Consider the following 20,322-nt stretch of genomic DNA (forward strand, 5'->3'; position numbering starts at 1 on the left):
GAAACTCTTCCTTAGCCGTTTAGAACAGGTCTTGCAAACAAAAGGAGCTCAATAAATATTTGATTTGTGGAGATGGAGCTGAAAGCTATCCAAACACTGAATTAGGAATCAAAAGTGTTTTTAGATAGTTAAGTATATGTATGTGATACTGATACTAGAATACATAGAGGATAGCTTGAGTTATCCGTATTGTATTTATTGAACTTAAAAATATTATCTTATTATTGCACTGGTGATAATCCCCCAGTACTTTAATCGGTGTTTTAATTCCACATATATAATGTTATACATTACTGTAAGAAAATCTGATTTAATAAATAAACAGGTCATGGCAAGATTTTACTAACTGTTCCTCTGAAGTAGTGTGTTACTCTTATTTAAAATGTGCTTTGAGGGCACCTGGGTGGCTCAGTTGTTAAGCATCTGCCTCCGGCTCAGGTCATGATCCCAGGGTCCTGGGATCGAGCCCCACATCGGGCTCCCTGTTCTGCTGGAAGCCTGCTTCTCCCTCTCCCGCTCCCCCTGCTTGTGTTCTCTCTCGCACGCTGTCTCTGTCAAATAAATAAAATCTTCAAAAGAAAAATATTTAAAATGTGCTTTGATTACTCAGATGCATTTCTTTGCTTAAAACTGCTACAGTTCTAATAGTCTCTAAAATTAATGCACATTTATATTTCAACAAGACAAATAAGAAAAACAGGCATTGTGAAAAACTCCAATTGTTTTAAATGATCACAAATTTAAAGTAAATAGGTGGTTAGATAGTCCTAACGGGCAACTTGGCAGCATCCCCCCATCTCCAGTCAAAAAACTCAGAAATCAAGATGCACTGTGACGTGACCACTATGGAGAAACAGATTTCTAGGACTTCCTTCATTCTTGAAAAATGGCTCCACTATTGCCATGTGAAGGTCAGAACTACTAGTAATGAAATACTGGGGAGCCCAAATGACGGACTTTTCTCAGTGCATACCCAAACCCGTGAGCACAGGAAACAAGCCTTGGTCATGAGACTGCAGTGGTCCAGAAGGTCCCACCATATGGGAAAACTGACTTCAGTCGATTATTCCTGAGCAGCACCCCTTATTTACTGAAAAAGCTCCCCTTGCTGGGCTCAGCTCAGAGCAATCTTCTCAACATAACAGTGATTCCCATTTAGATCTTTCCGCAGGTGCTGGTGGTGCCAAAGCATGTAATATGGTCTAAGAGTTGTGTTCTTGCTGTAAATAATTTTCTTCTAATTTCTCTCCTAGCCTCTGTAAAGTATGGTTTGTTCATTCACTCATTAATTAAGTGAGGGCACAGCGAATGACAACTGTGTGTCAGGCAATGGAGAAAGAACACAGGGTGAAAACAGGCCTGACTGAATTTACAGTGTAGTGGCACAGATAGAAAACAATCATTTCAACGTAAATATAAACCAAACACCTCAAAATGTACATCTGTGAGCGCTCTGAAATATTTTGTATTATAAGTATATAAAACAGGGAGGTTAAAGACATAATCTGTGAGTCAAGAAGAAATATCCTAAGAAAGGATGATACCAGTTGGAGAGGGGAGCTATAAACTCAGTAACATGTTACATACACATATATAAAATACAAATGAAATAATATATATGGTTTATATAGTTGTAAAGCATTAAAAATACAGATTAGGAAATAAACAGAGCAAAATAAAAATTGGTATGGGTTACACAGTAAGGTGTATTACTTCCTCCCGCACATGAAATCACTCACATGACACGTACTGGGTACTCTGCTGTGTAACCCATGACATGCTGCGTGATAATCAGGAAGAGCCATCCCCCATCTGTCTATTGTTCACTGTGGTGAAGTGTGTGTATTTACCTAGATCTTATTAATAATTCTATCTTACTCTCACTTGTGTCCCTGAACGCCAATAGCTCGGTCAAGAAAATGAATAACGTGGAAAGTAAAATGCGTGCAGAGCACATATTTTAAGACCAATTAATGCCACTTCTATCTGACACTTTTGAGTATGTGTGCCAAATTATGGAAACAAATACTTGATTTTTAACTGTAGCTAGATCACTAAGCAGAAAGCTCCCTGACCAGGTTTTATCACAACTTGATTTATGAGCTTTCTGTGGCCACCACCTAGAAAATCAGGGCAGATTTTTCTTACAAAATACTGTACTCAGCTATCTGTAAACAAGGTCTGATGCAACAGGGCACATAAAATTGACAATTTTCAAGCTTAGAGCTATTTTACTCAGTGAGAAAACATCTTGGGATCACCACACACCCCTTCAAAAGGGGTACAGCTCATGCAAGGCGCCTGTCACTGGACAAGTAACTCTTCTCAGGCCCTTAATTAGCATAATGAAAAGAATCACATCAGTTACCCTCCCCTTGGGCTAGTCCCAGGCAAACTAGAGATACACCCAAATTCAGAGTGAACTTTGCAAAGTTCCAATTTCTTGGAAATAGCTGCCAACAGTCCATTCTGCATGTTTCAGTTACATAAGCACGAGTCTCCTGAGACACTTCTGGACACAAAGGAAATAGCAGTAATGTTATCTACAAATTCACAAGAAACAGAAAAGTTTTCAAATACTGTCACCTGAATATCCTGAGTTTTACAAGAATGTGTCAGCCAATTCTGCAATAACACTGCCTTGGAGGTATATTTGACTTGCATGTAATTATTCATGATGGTTTAGTTCTGAAGTTATGATTACTTACTATGCTGCAGAATCATTAAGCTGGTACTCTCGGGATCTGTTGAAACAGGCTTGTACACCACTATCTTTCCACAATCTCTTTATAACTCCAGCAAGTTCCGCAGTCATAAAACCTTCTTCAGCAGCTCCAGCAAGCACAAAGAGTTGGCGGGCATCATCCTGAACATTCAAAGACCGTTTTTTTGTTGTTGTTGTTTTGTTGTAAGTAAAAAGGGAGACATTACAGATGAAAAGTACAAAGGGAGGCATCATAGATTACAAAAAGTGCAGTGGTGAATTTCCTTTGTTTTTCATTGGGGTCATGACTTTTATTTCTCTAAAGCACCACTTACAAAAACTGGCTTGATCCAAAGAGCATAATCTTACATCATGAGTCTATGTTTTGTAATATTAGTAATAGCTGTCAAGGCACTAGGAAACTGGAAGAATGACTTACACCTACAGTTCATGAGGGGACACATTAACCAACTATTCACTATCACTGACAGTTTGTTGTGCACTGATAATGATCAGTTTTGGAGACAGAAAAAGAGTGTGTGCCTTACCCCTCCTACCCAGAATGTTTCTGAGAGGCACACTAACACCATTAGAGATTATTTTAAGATAGAATCTCATTAAATGTTGGCTTTCTGATATTCTCTATAGAAAAAAAGAAATTCAGAAAAGGGAGAAATCAACGTGGAAATAAGAAAAAACAGTTTCACAGAATGATCTGAAATTTTCAGGAGACCTTGAAGTGTGTATACATTAAAATCAACGGGCCAGGAGGTGGGGGCAGGTGTTTGTTAATGCAGGCATAGGAAACAAAACACAGCTATGAAGGAGAAATACTCACAATGCATATTGAAGACAGCATGAAAAATATTTTAAATGAAAGAATGCTTCATATACAGTTAATTAAATTATCCTTAAGTTTTGAGACTACAAATAGTCATTCTGATCCAGAGGTAATCAACCACATTAGGTTAGGGCTGTCCAAAGGAAATATAACATGAGACACTGATACAATTCTAAATTTTCTAATAACCATATATTTTTAAAAAAGGTAAAATTAATATAACAAGATATTTTAACCTATACATAAAATATTTCAACATGTAACCAAGATAAAATTATTGAGATAGTTATTTTTATTCATATTTAGTCTTCAAAACCTGGCGTTTATTTTATACAGATAGCACATCTCAGTTCAGGTTAGACACATTTTCAATACTCAATAACTGTATGTGGGGAGTAGCTACAGTGCTGGATTACGCAACTAAATTTTCAGGTAAAAACATAGTTAATCCAAAAATAGGGGAGATGTGAAGTTGCTAACTTCACAGAGATTTTCTGTACCCTGAGACTTGTAGCTTTATGTTAACTGGGTGGACAATCCCTAATTTTTCTCAAGGGGCATTTTCCTGAAGTATTGTATTAAATGTTTATAAAGTGATGGCACATATAATGATAAGGTACACAGTAGAGAAGCATGTGGTGACAGAGGAGAGCAAAGAGTACTAGCTGACAGTATAAATTCATTCTGCTGCCAATTTGTGAAACTTTTTTTTTTTTTTTCCCCAGATAGAACCCATACTGAAAAATAATTAAGTAACTCAGCATGGGAACCTATTATTCAAGCATGTTTCCCTTTTTAGTAAATCACAAGATAAATACATGCAAGCAAGTAACACATGTACAACAGCCTCAATAAAAAAACCAACATAACATAGTTTCAAGTCATTCTTAGCACCACTTACCTAATTACAGTAAAAATTTGCTTTTTCAAATAATTACCTTATATGAGAAATTTCTAAATTTGGTCATTTTTATTAATTAAACATCAAACATAATTTTCTCTGTCCACTTCAGAAAAGTACTTTTCACTTAGTTTTCATGAGCCTTCCTTATGATATATTTATTAAATTTCAATACAATTTCTTGATAGAAAACACTAATGCCCTTCAGTATGGGTCATAAGAGCACACTCTCTTCAATCTTTCTAGGAAGCAGCCTGAAGAAAAGACATGAGAAACTTTGGAAGTATATTTATAAACTATACTCTCTCTGTTGCATTCAAAAATTTACCTTCTAGGGGGTATAGCTCAGTGGTAGAACATTTTGCTGCAAAAATTTATCTTCTTCACAAAATGTAAAATAGTCTCTTTTCCTTGAAAAGCTAATTAGAATATTCACTTCCATGTCATTAGCAGGACATTCAGATGTCTGCAGATGAGCTTTAAGGTAATAAATTTAAGCAGCAAAGTACCTTAGTAATTATTCTACCTAAATTTGTGTTTTGTATAAAAAGACCCTGGGGCACAGAAAAGTTAGGCAACTCATTTAAAATTTCACAGCGAACTGGTCACCCAATCACACATACCAGCAAGCAATTAGCAAGCAGCCATTGCCCAAGACAAATGTTAAAATTGCAGAATGATAGCAATGATCCCACCGAGCCATGGAATGAGGTCTTTTCAAAATTTATGTAAAATAATGTTACTTAAGAACATTTAGGGGCACCTGGGTGGCTCAGCTGGTTAAGCAACTACCTTCAGCTCAGGTCATGATCCCAGGGTCCTGGGATCGAGCCCCGCATCGGGCTCCCTGCTCCATGGGAGGCCTGCTTCTCCCTCTCCCGCTCCCCCCGCTTGTGTTCCCTCTCTCGCTGTCTTTCTCTGTTCCATTAAATAAATAAAATCTTAAAAAAAAAAAAAAAAACATTTAGAAAGCTGAACATGAGTGTACCAAAACAGCGTGACATAGGGTAGGAAAAAAAAAAAAAACTGGGATTACCAGAGAAAAGACTGAAGTTTAATCAGAAGGGACACAGGTTAGTAAAGTGGCATGGGTAGACAGGCAGTCTTTTGTGTTGTTGAGAGAAATGCTGTTTGCCAGGCAATTTCTGAGTGGCAAGGAAAAATCCCCGGAGGTAGCCACGTTAGTATGTTTACAAGCTACTAAGAATGAAAAGAAAATCAGATGGTGGAGAGAATGTAAGCTCCAGGTCACATAACTGTGTGCTCCGGGAACTCAAAAGGAGTTATGAAATGCTTGTGTGTCAAGAGACACGTCACAGGGCCTCTTTTCCCACTGATGGTCAGGGACCACTTGGCATGCTGTATGTGCAGTAACAGCACATCTTATTCGAAGCCACTTCATGAGAATTAGGAAGAGTCCTCCTGGGCTGGGGAAGGGAAGATGGAGGGACCCTGACAGCTGTCTTCTGACATATTAAGGACCATTAAAGGAAAGAGTAGGCTTCATTATTAGGCATAAAGCCTTTATGAATTCTTAAGGCAAAAGACAGCAGATTTCAATTCTGTAAGAACACTTTTTAACAGTCAAAGCCATCCAAAGAAAATGGGGGAGGGGGTGAGGGGGAGTGAGAGACTGAAATTTTTAAGCAAAGATTAGATGATTATTTATGGTAATACAGAAGACCGAATTCATGAATAAGATTAGGGGCTTAAACAGAAAACATCAGGACGTGCTCTAAAACAGAGACTAAATAATATGATACAGGAGTCTTAAAAATAGTGCAACTCTAAATTTTTGGCCACAAGGATGATATACTGAGGTCATGATTGATACATATATAGGAATCTTTTGTTCCAGTGACTTAGCGGAATTTTTTCATTAACAACATTAGTCAACAATAGTGAATACCGCATATGAGAACCACTCATATATTTAATCTACCACATTTCTGTAGGATATAATCACCCCCAAAATTTAAGACAACTATACCACTTTTATCAAAGTTAGTATATCTTTAAGGAAATCCTGAGAATAATGGAGTCACCACACCACTCCATGGCTCATGGTGCCAATCCCAGACATTTCAAGAACTGCTTTGGGGGCACCTGGGTGGCTCAATCGGTTAAGGGGCCGACTCTTGGTTTCAGCTCAGGTCATGATCTCAGGGTGGTGAGATCAAGCCCGGCATGGGTCTCCACGCTCAGTGGGGAGTCTGAGAGCTCCCTCTCCCCTTGCCCCTCCCCCTACTCTCACTCATGCTCTCAAAAAATAAAGATCTTAAAAAAAAAAAAAACTGCTTTAAGAAATACACAAATGTAAAACATTTTTCCCTCTCGAAACACAAATGTAATCAAACTTAAAATGACTGAGGCAAAGAAACAGGAAGTCATTTTTTTCCCCATAGCACTGCTTAACAGGGTGGGGGGGAGCCTAAAAATAAAATAATCTAAGTTAATTTTAACTAAATTGCAGAGAGCAAAATTTCACTAAATTGCAGTGAGCATGAGCTTCTCTATATCAAGAAAGGAGATTACAATAAATGTTGGACAAATATAACTTTTATACATATATTTATGAATCTTATGTCTATTTTTTATTTTCAACTTAATAAAATAAAAAATGTTTTAGTGTTTTTTGGATGGACAATACAACTTTGTTGTCAAAAGAGATATAAAAATATGTGCTACCTAATATATGAATTGAGGGAAATAGAAAAATACTGTGGAGAGGCACATATTACATTGCAAATGAAGGTCAATTCCACTTTGCCACATACATAAATCAATATTCCTTAGAATCAAAAATAATATAATCCTGTAACAACCTCTTAGTTCTCAAACATAAGCCAGAATACAAAACCAATTCAAAAATGCATCTGAAAAAATAACAGGTAGAAATAAACCAGGAACATTTTGACAAGGATACTGGGGAAGGAGAGCTAAAATTCTCAGATATTCAAAGCCTAAGTATGTAGGACATTCTGGTATTAAAGCAGATCAACAGGGGAAAAAACCCAAATCTGAACTTATTATATGATAAAGGTGGCAAGGTAAATTAGTAGGAAAGGATATGATTACTTAAAAAAAAACTCTAATAGATAATTAGATAGCCATCTGAAGACAAAAAAAGAAATAATGTAGGTCTCAACCCCATGCATAAAACAAAGTTTTGCAGTGATTAAAGAATGTTAAAATTCACTCTCCTAAAAAACATTTAAAATGAATATTTAGTAAATCTCTGATCATCTAAATTTAAACATAATGTAAGAAATAACAACAAGATTTAAAAAACCAAAACCGTAAGATTAAAGGCAATAAGCAAAATGTGAGAGAACATTTCTATTGGACATTATGTACAAACAAGCAAATAGATCATCAAAACACTAAGACTCCAAGAGGTAAATGAATAAGGCAGAAAATAGGCCACTGACACAGAGAAAGAAGAGTATAGTTAATAGAGACAGAAAACTGTGCAATTTACTAAAAATTGAAAATGCAAATTGAGATAAGATTTACTAATAAATTAGGCAATATTTTTTAACGCAAAGACTTCTAAATTTTGGTTACTCAGAGTGCTAAGAAAAGGCGCTCTAACTATGGACTCTGAGGAACAAACTGAGGGTTCTAGAGGGGAGGGGGGTGGGGGGATGGGTTCGCCTGGTGATGGGTATTAAAGAGGGCATGTACTGCATGGAGCACTGGGTGTTATACGCAAACAATGAATCATGGAACACTACACAAAAACTAATGATGTAATGTATGGTGATGAACGTAACATAATAAAATAAAATTTAAAAAAAGGCACTCTAGTAAACGGGATAGGAAGGTAAACTGATACAACTTTTCTCAAAGGCAATCTGGCAATGCAGGCAGAGAGAGACAGAACTAACTAATGAAATAAACTACAAAATTAGAGAAACAGAAAGCGGCCATTATGTAGGAGCATGCTGAGGCTTGGGGGAGAAAGGGTGCTCATTCCAGTCAATTCAAGGCAAGGTTTTCTGCTCCTTATATCTTAAATTATTCCAAGTAAGTGCTTCTTAAATTATATGTGACAAAGGACCGGTCCTGTGTTTTATTTTCTTTTATTTCCAAACTATTTCAGAACTATTACTATTAGAAAAATAAAATTTATGCCACATAAAATATAAACCCATTTTCTTAAACTATCAAAGTTAACATATAAATGACTCTGCCAATTGCTACAAATCTAAGTGCTTACCGTAATTGCAAAATTCATCTTATGCGCATGCTTGTGGACACAGATCCATGAAGCACACTTTGAGCAGTGCTGTTTTAAATGATGCAGTGACCAAGAAATGCTAACAGGCCCCTCCATAATGCTCCCCTAACTTCACATTATTAGAAACAATAATTTATCATCCACAGACTGAGTACACTCATTCTGAGAGTTGGAAAGGATATTCAGCATGAAATCTGATTGCTCTATGCCATCCTTGAAAACAACTTTGTTTCCTCTGATTTTAAATAATTAATGTATCTGCTTTGCAAATCTGGAAACTGCCAAATATGAAGTACTCCACAGCAAATTAGTTACCATCTCTAAAAATTTTACATCTTTTTAGTCAATTCTCATCAAATTAACCTACATACTAAGGTGTAATTCCAATCAAGATATCAACAGATTTTTTTTGTTTGTTTTGTTTCATCAGGGATGTGGGGCATTAAGTTGATTCTCAAGTTCACTTGGAAGAGAAATGCATAATCGCCTTCACACTTTGGTAAAAGAACAAGGGGATAAGTGCTCTTACCCTACCAAATACCAATTAACCCTATGAGGCAATAGGAACTAAAATAAATTGATTCTGACAAGAATAACAGTAGTATAATAATTATAAATGGCAACAACAGTAGCAACAAACATTTACTGAGCATCTATTATGACCAAGGCATGTGGTAAATGCTTGATGTTTATTATATCCTTATTCCTCACAACCCTCCCAGGTAAATGTTATTATTTCCATATTATTATTTTTTAAAAGATTTTTTATTTATTTATTAGAGAGAGAGGGAGAGAGATCACGAGCAGGGGGGAGGGGTAGAGGGAGAAGCAGACTCCCTGCTAAGCAGGGAGTCCGATGCAGGACTCGATCCCAGGACCCCCGGGATCATGACCTGAGCCGAAGACAGATGCTTAACCGACTGAGCCACCCAGGTGTCCATTTCCATATTATTATAATGAAAGAAACTTATAAAGGTTAAGTTATTAATAAGTGACTGACCTGGAAAAAAAATACATCAATGGGGGAAAAAATGGGAGTTCAGAAACACATCCAATTTGATGCTAAAGGCAGCATTTTCAAGTCACTGAGGAATGGAGTATTTAATAAATGGCTGTAAGGCAAGGGATGATCAGATAATATACTTAGGTCCCACCTACCAAGAGACACAAATAACATTTCCAGGTGGGTGAAGTGATAAATCTAAAGAATAAAACTATAAACATTCTAGAAAAGAGTAGTTTTAAAAATAATTGTAAGTCGAAGAAAATCTAAGATACACAGAAGTCAGAATTGACTGCAAAAAAAAAAATTAAGAGTTCTAAAACAACATAACTACTATTTCAAAAAAGTAAAAGAAATATACTGAGCAAAAATATTCACAAAATTTAAAGAAGGGTTAATATGCTTTATATTTAAAGAGAATCAATGTGAAAAGAACAAGTAATTTAACAGAATTGAGTGAAAAACACTAAGAGGAATTCACAGAAGAAATCCAGAAAGACAAAGATTTCCCATCTCACTAATAATCAGGAAAATAAAAAACGAAAAAAAGGAAAACAATATTTTTCAGGCATGAGATATTAAAAATTAAAGTGCTGATAATATCTAAGTTGGTGAGACTCTGGTAAACACTGATGCATGGTTGTTAGAAAAGATTATTCATGTCGCTTTCTTTCTGAAAGCATATCTGCGGTTCCTATCAAAATTAAATACCTGGTTATCCTCCGATTCAGGGATAATATTTCCAAGAATTGGTACTTTAGAAATAGAAATATATTCACTGCCTTTGAATATACTGTTTCTTATTTATGGAATGCTTTTTCCTTGTTTTTGTCTAGAAAACTCTTACACGTTTCAATATCCAGCTCCCATGTCCCTTCCTCATATCCAGGTCCTGTGTAGTTCACCTTTGTTATTTCTTAGCACAATTCCAAAAGCCTCCAAGTATTTTAAGGCTTCAGCAGAGGCAAGGCAACACAAGAAGACATGGGGCAGACCAACTGAAAGCAATGTGAGAGCACGGAGACATCTGTGAGAAGGAGTTAGTAACAATGGCTAAAGCAAACAGAAGGAAGAGTCTGAAGGTAGGAGGCAAACAGTTACTAGGCTACAGCTAGATAGTCTAAGAAGAGTGACTCAAACTAGCACTAAGTGAAACAAGGAGGAGAAAAGAAGTCCCACATGTAGATTTCAAAGCATCAGAAAACCAGTAAAAACAAATAAAAATTTTTAAGAAGTCTATGGCGACAGAGCAATTATTCCCCGTCAATTCTGTCATTTGGTCCTTGAGAGAAAAACAGGAAATAAAAAGACTCCACAAAATACTGCTTGCACTGACCCTTCAATTGCCTCGGAAAATGGGAGGCTACAAAACCAATCTAATAATCACATATAACATCTAAATGCAGAATGGCATATATGTGATGGGATGAACGATTTAAATCACCGTAACTGGAACCGGCATAAAGTACAATCTGTACCAATTCTTTCTCCTTAAGGGTGGTAGTCCACTGTAAGATTAAAAGCTCAAAAAGCATTTGTTGAATGAATCAATGATAAATGAATCAATTAAAGATAAAAAAAATTACACGAACGGTAGATAAGGCAAAAATGTCTGAATATGTTCAAATCTTATTCCAGAGAAGATGATTCAGAAGAATGTAATGAATCATTATGAAAAATAATCTTGAAATCTGCTTGAACATTTCAATTCATTATACTAAGTTTTATTTTTTGTTTAAAAGAAAAAGCTTAGTGAATTAATATGGACCAATAACTGATAAAGAAATGTTAGAGTAACTTATCAAAAAAAAAGGTTTATTTTAAATTTCCCCAAAATATCTTTTCTCATAATGCTTTCATTCATTTTTTTCCTCTTAAGCACAAATTGAGCCTCAAAGTTAAAAAAAAAAAAATTCTATCAGACACTATAAAGACAAAAAGGAAAAGTTACAGTCTCAATACAAAAATCCTCATAGTATTAGCAGGGAGACAGCGAGTGTGCATGCACACATGCACACACACACACATATATATACTGAATGCATAAAATCCAAGGGACTATAAAAAGCAGTGGTAGTAATAGTAATAACACACCTACTCTGTACAAAAAAATCAAAATTTAAGCTAGAGTTTCAGTTAAAGGTTTGTGGAAGGGTTAAGAAGTTTTATATCAGTTATTAAAAATAAATCAGTGAAGAAAAAACTACACACAAATAATAAAACTTAAACAGATTAAGCAAGCAAAACAGGGGTGGGGTGAAAGGAAGGAAAAAAGTGTCCTATGGACTAGACCAAGGAAGCTGTGATCAAATCCAAAATGAGTTATTGGGCCAAATAGGGAAGTGCCAGCCTGGCGCTCCGTTCCCACTAACCATACGGCAATCCTTCTGTCATGTCCTGGGTTCCAGTTTTTTTACTGATCAAATAAAGGGGGCGTCGAACTAGCTTTTCTCCTAAGGTCGCCACCCCTTTAGCTCCAAAATCCTGATACAGGTTTTCTAACAGCCAGTATTTTCCTATTCGAAAGACAGGCAAGATTTTATACTGTTTTCATTATATGAGATTAGATTGCTTTTTAGGCTGGGCATAAATACAAATAAGTAGATCATTTCAGCATTCCAAATTACGAAAACAAATACTGAAGAGTCAGCATGAAACTCAGGAGTAACTACAAGAAGTTGTTATGGAGATACAGGAGTACCCAGTTACACAGAAAATATTGCAATGGTTACTGAGTTGTCCAAATCATCTGATGGATGAGGAAACAATTCTAGGTATAAAGAGAAGATGACACAATCCTGTGCATTCTTAGGTCATCACTTCTAAAGCTTCTGACTCACTTCACTCACTGCCATCCTTTTGACTTCTTCTATAAAATGCTCTTGAGACAGCGGATAAATCTTAGGTTACATAGTATGGTATTATCATGTAAGTCATTCTTGCTCCTCATCAGGCCCGTTCTAATGAATTTAAGAACTCACCGCCCGAGCTGAGTCACCGAAGTCGATCTTCAACCTCCCCATGGCCCTGATGATAGCAATGATTGACTGGATGGTGTTACTGTAGACCACTGCTTTGTACTGCTTACATTCTTCCTCTGAATAACCAGCTTCGTGTATAATTCTAATGAGACAAAAGGAAAAAAAAAAGCAAAAAACACTTACTTCCTTTGATGGAAGGATACAGTTAAATATAAGAAACAAATTTAATGTTTTCAATCTACTTACTTCATTTGCTTCACAATTGTACTTTTCCCAGATTCACCAGCACCTAAAAAAAAAAAGTAAGATAAAGGATTTCTAACTTCATCACTTATGCATATCCAACCCCCAACACAGGCACACGCATGAGTGCGTGCACACACATGCACACACACATTTTGTCTTTTTTTTTTTTTTTAAAGATTTTATTTATTTATTTGACAGAGAGAGAGATAGCGAGAGCAGGAACACAGCAGGGGGCGTGGGAGAGGGAGAAGCAGGCTTCCCACCGAACTGGGAGCCTGATGTGGGACTCGATCCCAGGACCCTGGGATCATGACCTGAGCCAAAGGCAGACGCTTAATGACTGAGCCACCCAGGCGCCCACACACACATTTTGTCTTACAGCTAAATTTTGTTTTACATCAAAACAATCTTTTTTTAAAGGATTAATTTTTTTTAAAGATTTTATTTATTTATTTGAGAGAGAGTGAGTGAGAAAGAGAGCGCACACAAGCAGGAGCAGAGGGAGAGGGAGAAGCAGACTCCCCACTGAGCAGGGAGCCCGATGTGGGGCTCGATCCCAGGGCCCTGGGATTACGACCTGAGCCCAAGGCAGATGCTTAACCGACTGAGCCACCCAGGCACCCCCTTTTTTTAAAGGATTTATTGAGAGAGAGAGAAAGAGTGTGTAGGGGGGCACAAGGACAGAATCCTCAAGCAGAATCCCCACTGAGTGCAGAGTCTGACAGGGGGCTAGATCCCACAACCCATGAGATCATGACCTGAACCAAAACCAAGAGCCAGACGCCCAACCGACTAAGCCACCCAGGTGGCCCTATATCAAAACAATCTTTAATGGTTTCCAAACATATAGAAAAGTTGTCAAAAATAAGTCCCATCTGTTTATTACTTCATGATACTTAAATTCAATAAACTTAACTGAAAAAAATGCTTTTAATTATTGTATTCTCTAAACCGTTAAAAAATTCGATCTTCTATAACTTAAAACACTACAAATTAGTTTTATTCAAAATTTTGCTCCATCTTGGGGAAGATGTTCTGTTTGGTCAGTCATCCTAATTTTAACCTTTGCTGCTTCTTAAGAATGAAGTAGAGGGCAGTGGTACCAAGAAGCCATATAACAAATAACTGAATATATGTTACAACAGCTGTGACTCATGCAACGTATGTTCAACCACCATCATTACACATCTGACACATAGCCGACATAATCTGCTAGCACTGGGGATGCAGTGGTATGCAGGACAGAAATGTCTCCCCCATGTTCTTCTAGCCTCCCTGTCACCCAAGTCATAAACCCATTTTCAGAACACTCCTTCACTTTCTACATATGCAAGTATGTAGGACCTTCACAAGATTCCTAGCATTATGCCATTATAACATAAAAATATTACTAATCAAATGGCCCTTTATAAAGGTAGAGCCCTCCTATCCTTCACATTTAACAGTAGCTGATATCTTCACATCACATTATATCAATTACTTGTCAGGCTCCTTCCAATTGCTAGACACAGAGAATATCTGAACATAGGACACAAAACAAAGAAAGTATGACAAGTCTATCATTTGCCTTCATGTTGTCTTTGGCCAGGGCTACATATCATAGAGGTATTTATCATGGTTTCAGAGATACAACTAGGATTTTTGTTATCTGGGTCCCATATTCCCATTTTCCCAGGGCCCTTCCTACAGCGCTGTGTGATCCAGCATTACTGAATAACTTACAGTTCCAAGAACACCTCCTGTGATCACACTACAAATCTTCAAACATACTGTTTCCCCTGCCAAAATTTAATTTACTCTGCTCCTTCTTGCCACCCTGGTTATCCTCCATCAACCATAAACTTACCTTTTCCTGATCCACTTCCCCAGGGATCCCTGCCACGCCTCACTTTGCACATGTTTCTATGAATATTTCTTGAATTCTCAGCAGCTAACTTGTGCTAGACACACAGTCAACCAGAAATGTACTTGAATTTATTTAAACTACATGTGCCTGTTACAATTAAATAGCAAACTCTGGGCTTTGTTCCCTTCACCTCATCCCCTCTAGCCACACACACACACACACACACGCACGCACACGCACACACACACGCACACACACTCCAAAATCACAGAGGCATCTGAGAACAGACCATAGTTAAATGGCCTATTTGAAAATCCTGGGGCAGGGGGCGGGGGGGAGCTGCTTAAATTTTACTTGTGATTTGATATTCAAGAAATTTTCCCAAGATACCAGCACATTAAGTAGAAAAGCAGGAGCTGAATAAACAATGAGGGCATTCTTCATTTACAGACAGCCTTTGAATGTTTCAGGGCATCTGCCAATAAAAACAATTACAAGATAAACAACCCATTATTTATTAATCAACAACAGTGTACTTGGCTCTGTGAAAAGCACCATTGTAGCCATTATGGCCTCACACATTTATTTCTCTCACTGAAGAGAGATCCACCCAACTAACATACCCTAGGCAGTTTCCAGTGGGGCTATCTTTAAGAAGGCCCTCTGGGTTTCTACAGCACTGCAAACTGAGTCAGCGGCAGTCATGCTGTGATGACAAGACCTTCTAGATCCCTGTAACCACACACAGAAGTGGTGATTCCATTGGCATAGTGACCTCTGATGAACAGCCACCCAAGGATCGTTCATTTAGTGAAACAGCTCAACAACTGGAAGGCCCAGAAAAGCTCACATGATACAAGCCAGTCAGGTCTGAGAGCCAAGTGGCATAAACATCAGGGAAGAGTAAAAATAAAATAAAAGAAATAAGATTATCAGTTGAACTATGTATATAACAGATGAGAATTTTATAATCTTAAGAAGAAAACAAATTTTCCTAACATTAAGTTCTAATTCATTTCACATCTCTTAAAATAATCGATAGCATGGGACACTTAGCTTACTTTGCAATGAGCACCTTAAGTCAATGGCTTGTGGTTCAAAATATTTTGAAATCTGTTTAACATTAAAGACTGAGGATGGGAGTATTATTAATTGGATTTTTACCTAATTTGCTAGTCACAAAGTGCTCTTTGAGGCATAGATATCCCAGAGGCAGAAATGCTGAAAAAAGAGTCTTTCAAAGCTTAGGAATTTTATGTAATTAGTTTTCAATTCTCACTTCCATGCAGACGGACTCCTAAGAGGAAAATCAGAAATGCTACATGGTCAGGGTTCCAACATAATACATACTGGTATTCTTTCCACACAGCATACAGAAAAGAGTTAAAGGCTGTTCTCTACAAATCTAAGCACAATCATGTGTGAGACGCTGACAGAAGAAATACTGCAAAAAAAAAAAAAAAAATCTCAGAGCTAGTGGAGAAGCCCGAGAAAGAAGAAAAGTAAATTTTACTAGCAGTACTCAACTAGACAGCTATTGTTTTTCCCTTAATCCAGAAGCGGCATTAAAAAGGGTTGGAAGCACCCTTCTTTCATGGAGAAACAAGGAATATGGAACATGTATGAAAAGATCAAAGTGTGTGACCACTCTGGTCACAACACCAGGCTGGTCAAGGTGACTAAGTCATCTACAAAGTAACTGTCAACAAGCTGGTCACTGTCAAATGAGAGAGTACTAGGAAGGGAGATTTTAACTTCCGAAGGGCCAAGAATGTGTGCAAAATAGTCATGGTGGACTAGTAAGCCAATGGGCTATAAAGTCAAAGGTGGGATCACCAAAGGGGTCCCTTGGCCTCTTTTTTTTTTTAAGATTTATTTATTTCAGAGAAAGAGAGGGAGAGAGAGCGAGCATAAGCAGGAGGGGGAGAGGGACAGAGAATTTCAAGCAGACTCTGTACTGAGCATGGAGCCCAACACAGGGCTCCATCTCACGACCATGAGATCATGACCTCAGCCAAAACCAAGAGTGGGATGCCCAATTGACTGTACCATCCAGGCACCCCCCCCCAGATCTCTAAGGAGGAAGTGGCTAATAGAAAATTGCACCTCTGAGAGCAAAGAGTAAGCTCAGCAGGAGTATGAAGCGGAGCTCAGCATCTGATGGTAACGCACCACACAGATGGTGGAAGGTCAAAGAGCATCGCCACAGTAACACTGAGAGGAAACTCATCACAGTTTGGGGTCACACGTGCACAGCCACCTACTAACAAGGGGATTCGGGAAAGGGAAACACATCAAGTAAGGACAAGCAGGGAGAAGGAACCAAAACACAAACAAGATCTAAGTAAAGTAACCCTTGGCTAGATAGATTCTAATTCTTTGACTAGACTTATATAATTCACCATTTAAAAATAATAATCAAATAGTGTCTGCCCCTGATTTTGCTGAGGAGCAGTATAGGAAATCTAAAGTTTTAATTGCAAGTGGTTTAAAAACAAAGAACCTCTGACCTCAGAAAACAAATACTTTTATCCCCCCAAGAAGATCCTTTGTCCAATTCTCTGCTTAGGGTCACATTTAGAACATTTATTTCCTGGCTTCAGGATTTAAGCTGCTCATGATATCAGAGGCCATTCACCTATTAAGATGGCAATTTTGCTATCTTATTCTGAATTCCTGACACCACCAACTCTACTTTTAAGGAATCCTAATTTTTATGTAGAATTTCAACAATTTCAAATTTTTACAGTGAATAAAGCTACAGAATAATTTAGTACAAATTGGAATAAAACCAAATTACAAGTGCATATAAAGTCACTTTTGTTTATCATAGTGCTGCCATACAATCAACAAGATTAAGGTCCTTATATTTAAGACAGAAGCAATAAAGAAGGTGTAAGGGCAAATATAAATTTAAAATAGGCTTAATTAAACCTAAGGGGAGAGAGAACCCTACCCTCTTATCCTTAGAACATTTACTTTAGAAAAATTATAGTTATAAATACTTTTTCTCTCTTTCAAATATGTGTGTGACATATTTTAGGAAAACAATTAGGTTGGGTGGTGGTGGTGGTTGTTTTTTTGTCAGCTTTATAACCCAGAACATCTTTCTCAAGAGAATGGGAGCCATTTCTTTGAAATGTGAACATCAAAGAAAACAGCATCCCTATCTCCCAGTTTCTGTGGAAGGGTAGGGGTCTAACTTGGGTGGGTGCCTTGCTCCAAGATACAAAATTACCTCCTGTCATGAAGATATGAGATATGTTTCTCCTCTGGATAAGGCCAATTAGCTAACATGAATGGTCTACACAATGAACTATGTGCATAAAGCGTCAAGGCTCTTAAGTACTAGTCAGGTCTACCATGAAAATATTTATGTAGTAAGTTGCATCTGTATGGCTATATAAGGGGATGAGATTTCTTTCTGTCTTTGCAATCTTTTAGTGGACTGCCTCTAATATCACACTATGGTTCAATGCTTATTCAAAAATAAGTGTTTTTTTCCTCTGCTACATTTGTAAGGAGGATTTCTAAGTCGGGAGAAGATTTTGTTTCTAATTTCATTCCTCGACAGGGGTCATAACCTAGTTCTTGACAAGCTATTCTGTTTAATTTTCAGTTAACTCCCAAATTCTGGCAACTAAGGGCAGTTCCAGCCATTATTTCTACATCTGTACTACTTAACTTTGAAAAATTCTAATCTTTTTTTTCTTCCCACAAATGGCAGCTCAAACAGGTTTGTCCAATAAATCCAACAGAACAGAACAGCAGTTCTCAAACTAAGATCTCAGGACCAAAAGCACTAGCAACACTTACAGTATCAGTAACACTTAAAAATGCACATTCCCAGGCCCCAATCAAAACTTACTGAATCAGAAACTCTGGGAGTAGGCCCAGCAATCTGTGTTTTAACAAACCCTCCAAGTGATTCTGCTGGAAGCTAAAGACTATGAACCAATGAGGTAGAAGAAAGGTCACCTTTTTTTCTTGATTACTGATCAGAATAATTGTAGTCATTTAATTGCTGACTACCTATAAAAAACATGAACTAATTCTATTTTCCTCCTCCCCTCAAAAGTGAGCTAAGTAATACTGTCTTACATTTCTGCAAATAGCTTATTAAAAGGACTCAGGCTTCTCGATTTTCATATCTACTTCTGCATTTAATATGGTGCAATTACTTGTTACTTAGGTTGAAGTACATAAAGAAAATCTAGGGGGGGCGGAGCAAGATGGCAGAGGTGTAGGAGACCTGGATTTCATCTAGTCCCAGGAATTCAGCTGGATAGGGATCAAACCATTCTGAACACCTACGAATTCAACAGGAGATCGAAGAAAAGAATAGCAACAACTCTCTGAACAGAAAGGCGACCACTTTCTGGAAGGTAGGACGTACGAAGTGAATCCGAGGCGTTATTAGGGAGGATAGACGGCAGGGGAGGGGGCCTCCATCGGCCGCTTCTGGCAAGTGATAGAGCAGCAGAGCACAAAATCAGAACTTTTAGAAGTCTGCTCCGCTGAGGGACATTGCTACAGTGGCTAAGCGGGGGTTGGAACCCTCGTGGGACAGTGTGGTCTCAGGACTCTCGGGGTCACAGAAAGACCGGGGGTGCCTGAGTGTGGCAGAGCTCCCAGGTATCAGACCAGGGAAGCCGGCTGCAGAGACGGAGCCGAGGCATGGGCTCTCAGCTCGGGGTTGCCATAAACCATGATCTGTGGCACAGTCGGGCCACTGCTCCTCCAGCAGGGACCCAACAAGCGGCAGATCCGGGGAGACTCCCTTTTGTCCCCCGGAATAGTGGCACAGGAGCGCACTGCAGGGATCTGCTGGGTTTGGAGACTCCACACCAGGTCGTGTGCCAGAGATAGAAACACTCAGTCACAGGCCGGGTGAGCAAGGAGGGCGGCTGGAGACCGGGGAGACGGGAGTGATTGACTGCTTTTCTCTGGGGGCGCACTGAGGAATGGGGCCCCGAGTTCCCAGCTCCTCTGGGCGGAGATTGGGAGGCCACCATTTTCACTCTCGTCCTCCAAAGCTGGACGGAAAGCCTGCAGGGAACAAAAGCTCCCAAGAGCAAACCTGAGCACATTACTCACCCAGACCGGCAAGGGTGGGGCAATTGTGCCTCCAGGAAAGACATTCGGGGACCACGGCAACAGGTCCCTCCCGCAGAAGATCAGCAAGACCCGCCAGCCAAGACCAAGTTTACCGATCAATGAGAATACTAGGGGAATACTGCACATAGAATCCATGATTTTTTACCATGATTCTTTAGTCTTTCAAAGTTAATTGTTTTTTAATTGTCTTTTTTTTTTTTTTTAATTTTTCTTTTTCCTTTTTTCAACCAAGATCTTATCAATCCCTTTTGTAAAAAGTATTTTTTATTTTTCATTTTTAGAGTCATATTCTATCCCTTCATAGTAGTTACCCTTATTTTTGGTATATGTATATAAGTTGTTCTCTAAAATTTTGAGATACAGTTTCTTCTAACAGATCAAAATATACCCTAAATCTCTAGTGTATGGCTTTGTTCTAGTCTCCTGCCTGATCACATTC

The 20,322-nt window shown here is 38.1% G+C and overlaps 1 protein-coding gene across 2 annotated transcripts in view; it reads right to left on the reverse strand.

The window, feature by feature from the left end:
• GNAI1 (G protein subunit alpha i1) overlaps positions 1-20,322 on the reverse strand; it is an 84,360-nt gene that overhangs the window by 16,117 nt on the left and 47,921 nt on the right. For both annotated transcript variants that reach the window (XM_006732952.3, XM_081800641.1), the window contains 3 exons: positions 12,920-12,962; positions 12,674-12,815; positions 2,709-2,866 (listed from right to left, as the gene is read on the reverse strand). In XM_006732952.3, the coding sequence (XP_006733015.1) occupies positions 2,709-2,866; positions 12,674-12,815; positions 12,920-12,962 (343 nt within the window). The remainder of the gene's footprint in view (positions 1-2,708; positions 2,867-12,673; positions 12,816-12,919; positions 12,963-20,322) is intronic.

This window comes from Leptonychotes weddellii, chromosome 12 (genome assembly GCF_054177405.1).
Source record: "Leptonychotes weddellii isolate Sample4059 chromosome 12, ASM5417740v2, whole genome shotgun sequence".
Lineage (NCBI taxonomy): Eukaryota > Metazoa > Chordata > Mammalia > Carnivora > Phocidae > Leptonychotes > Leptonychotes weddellii.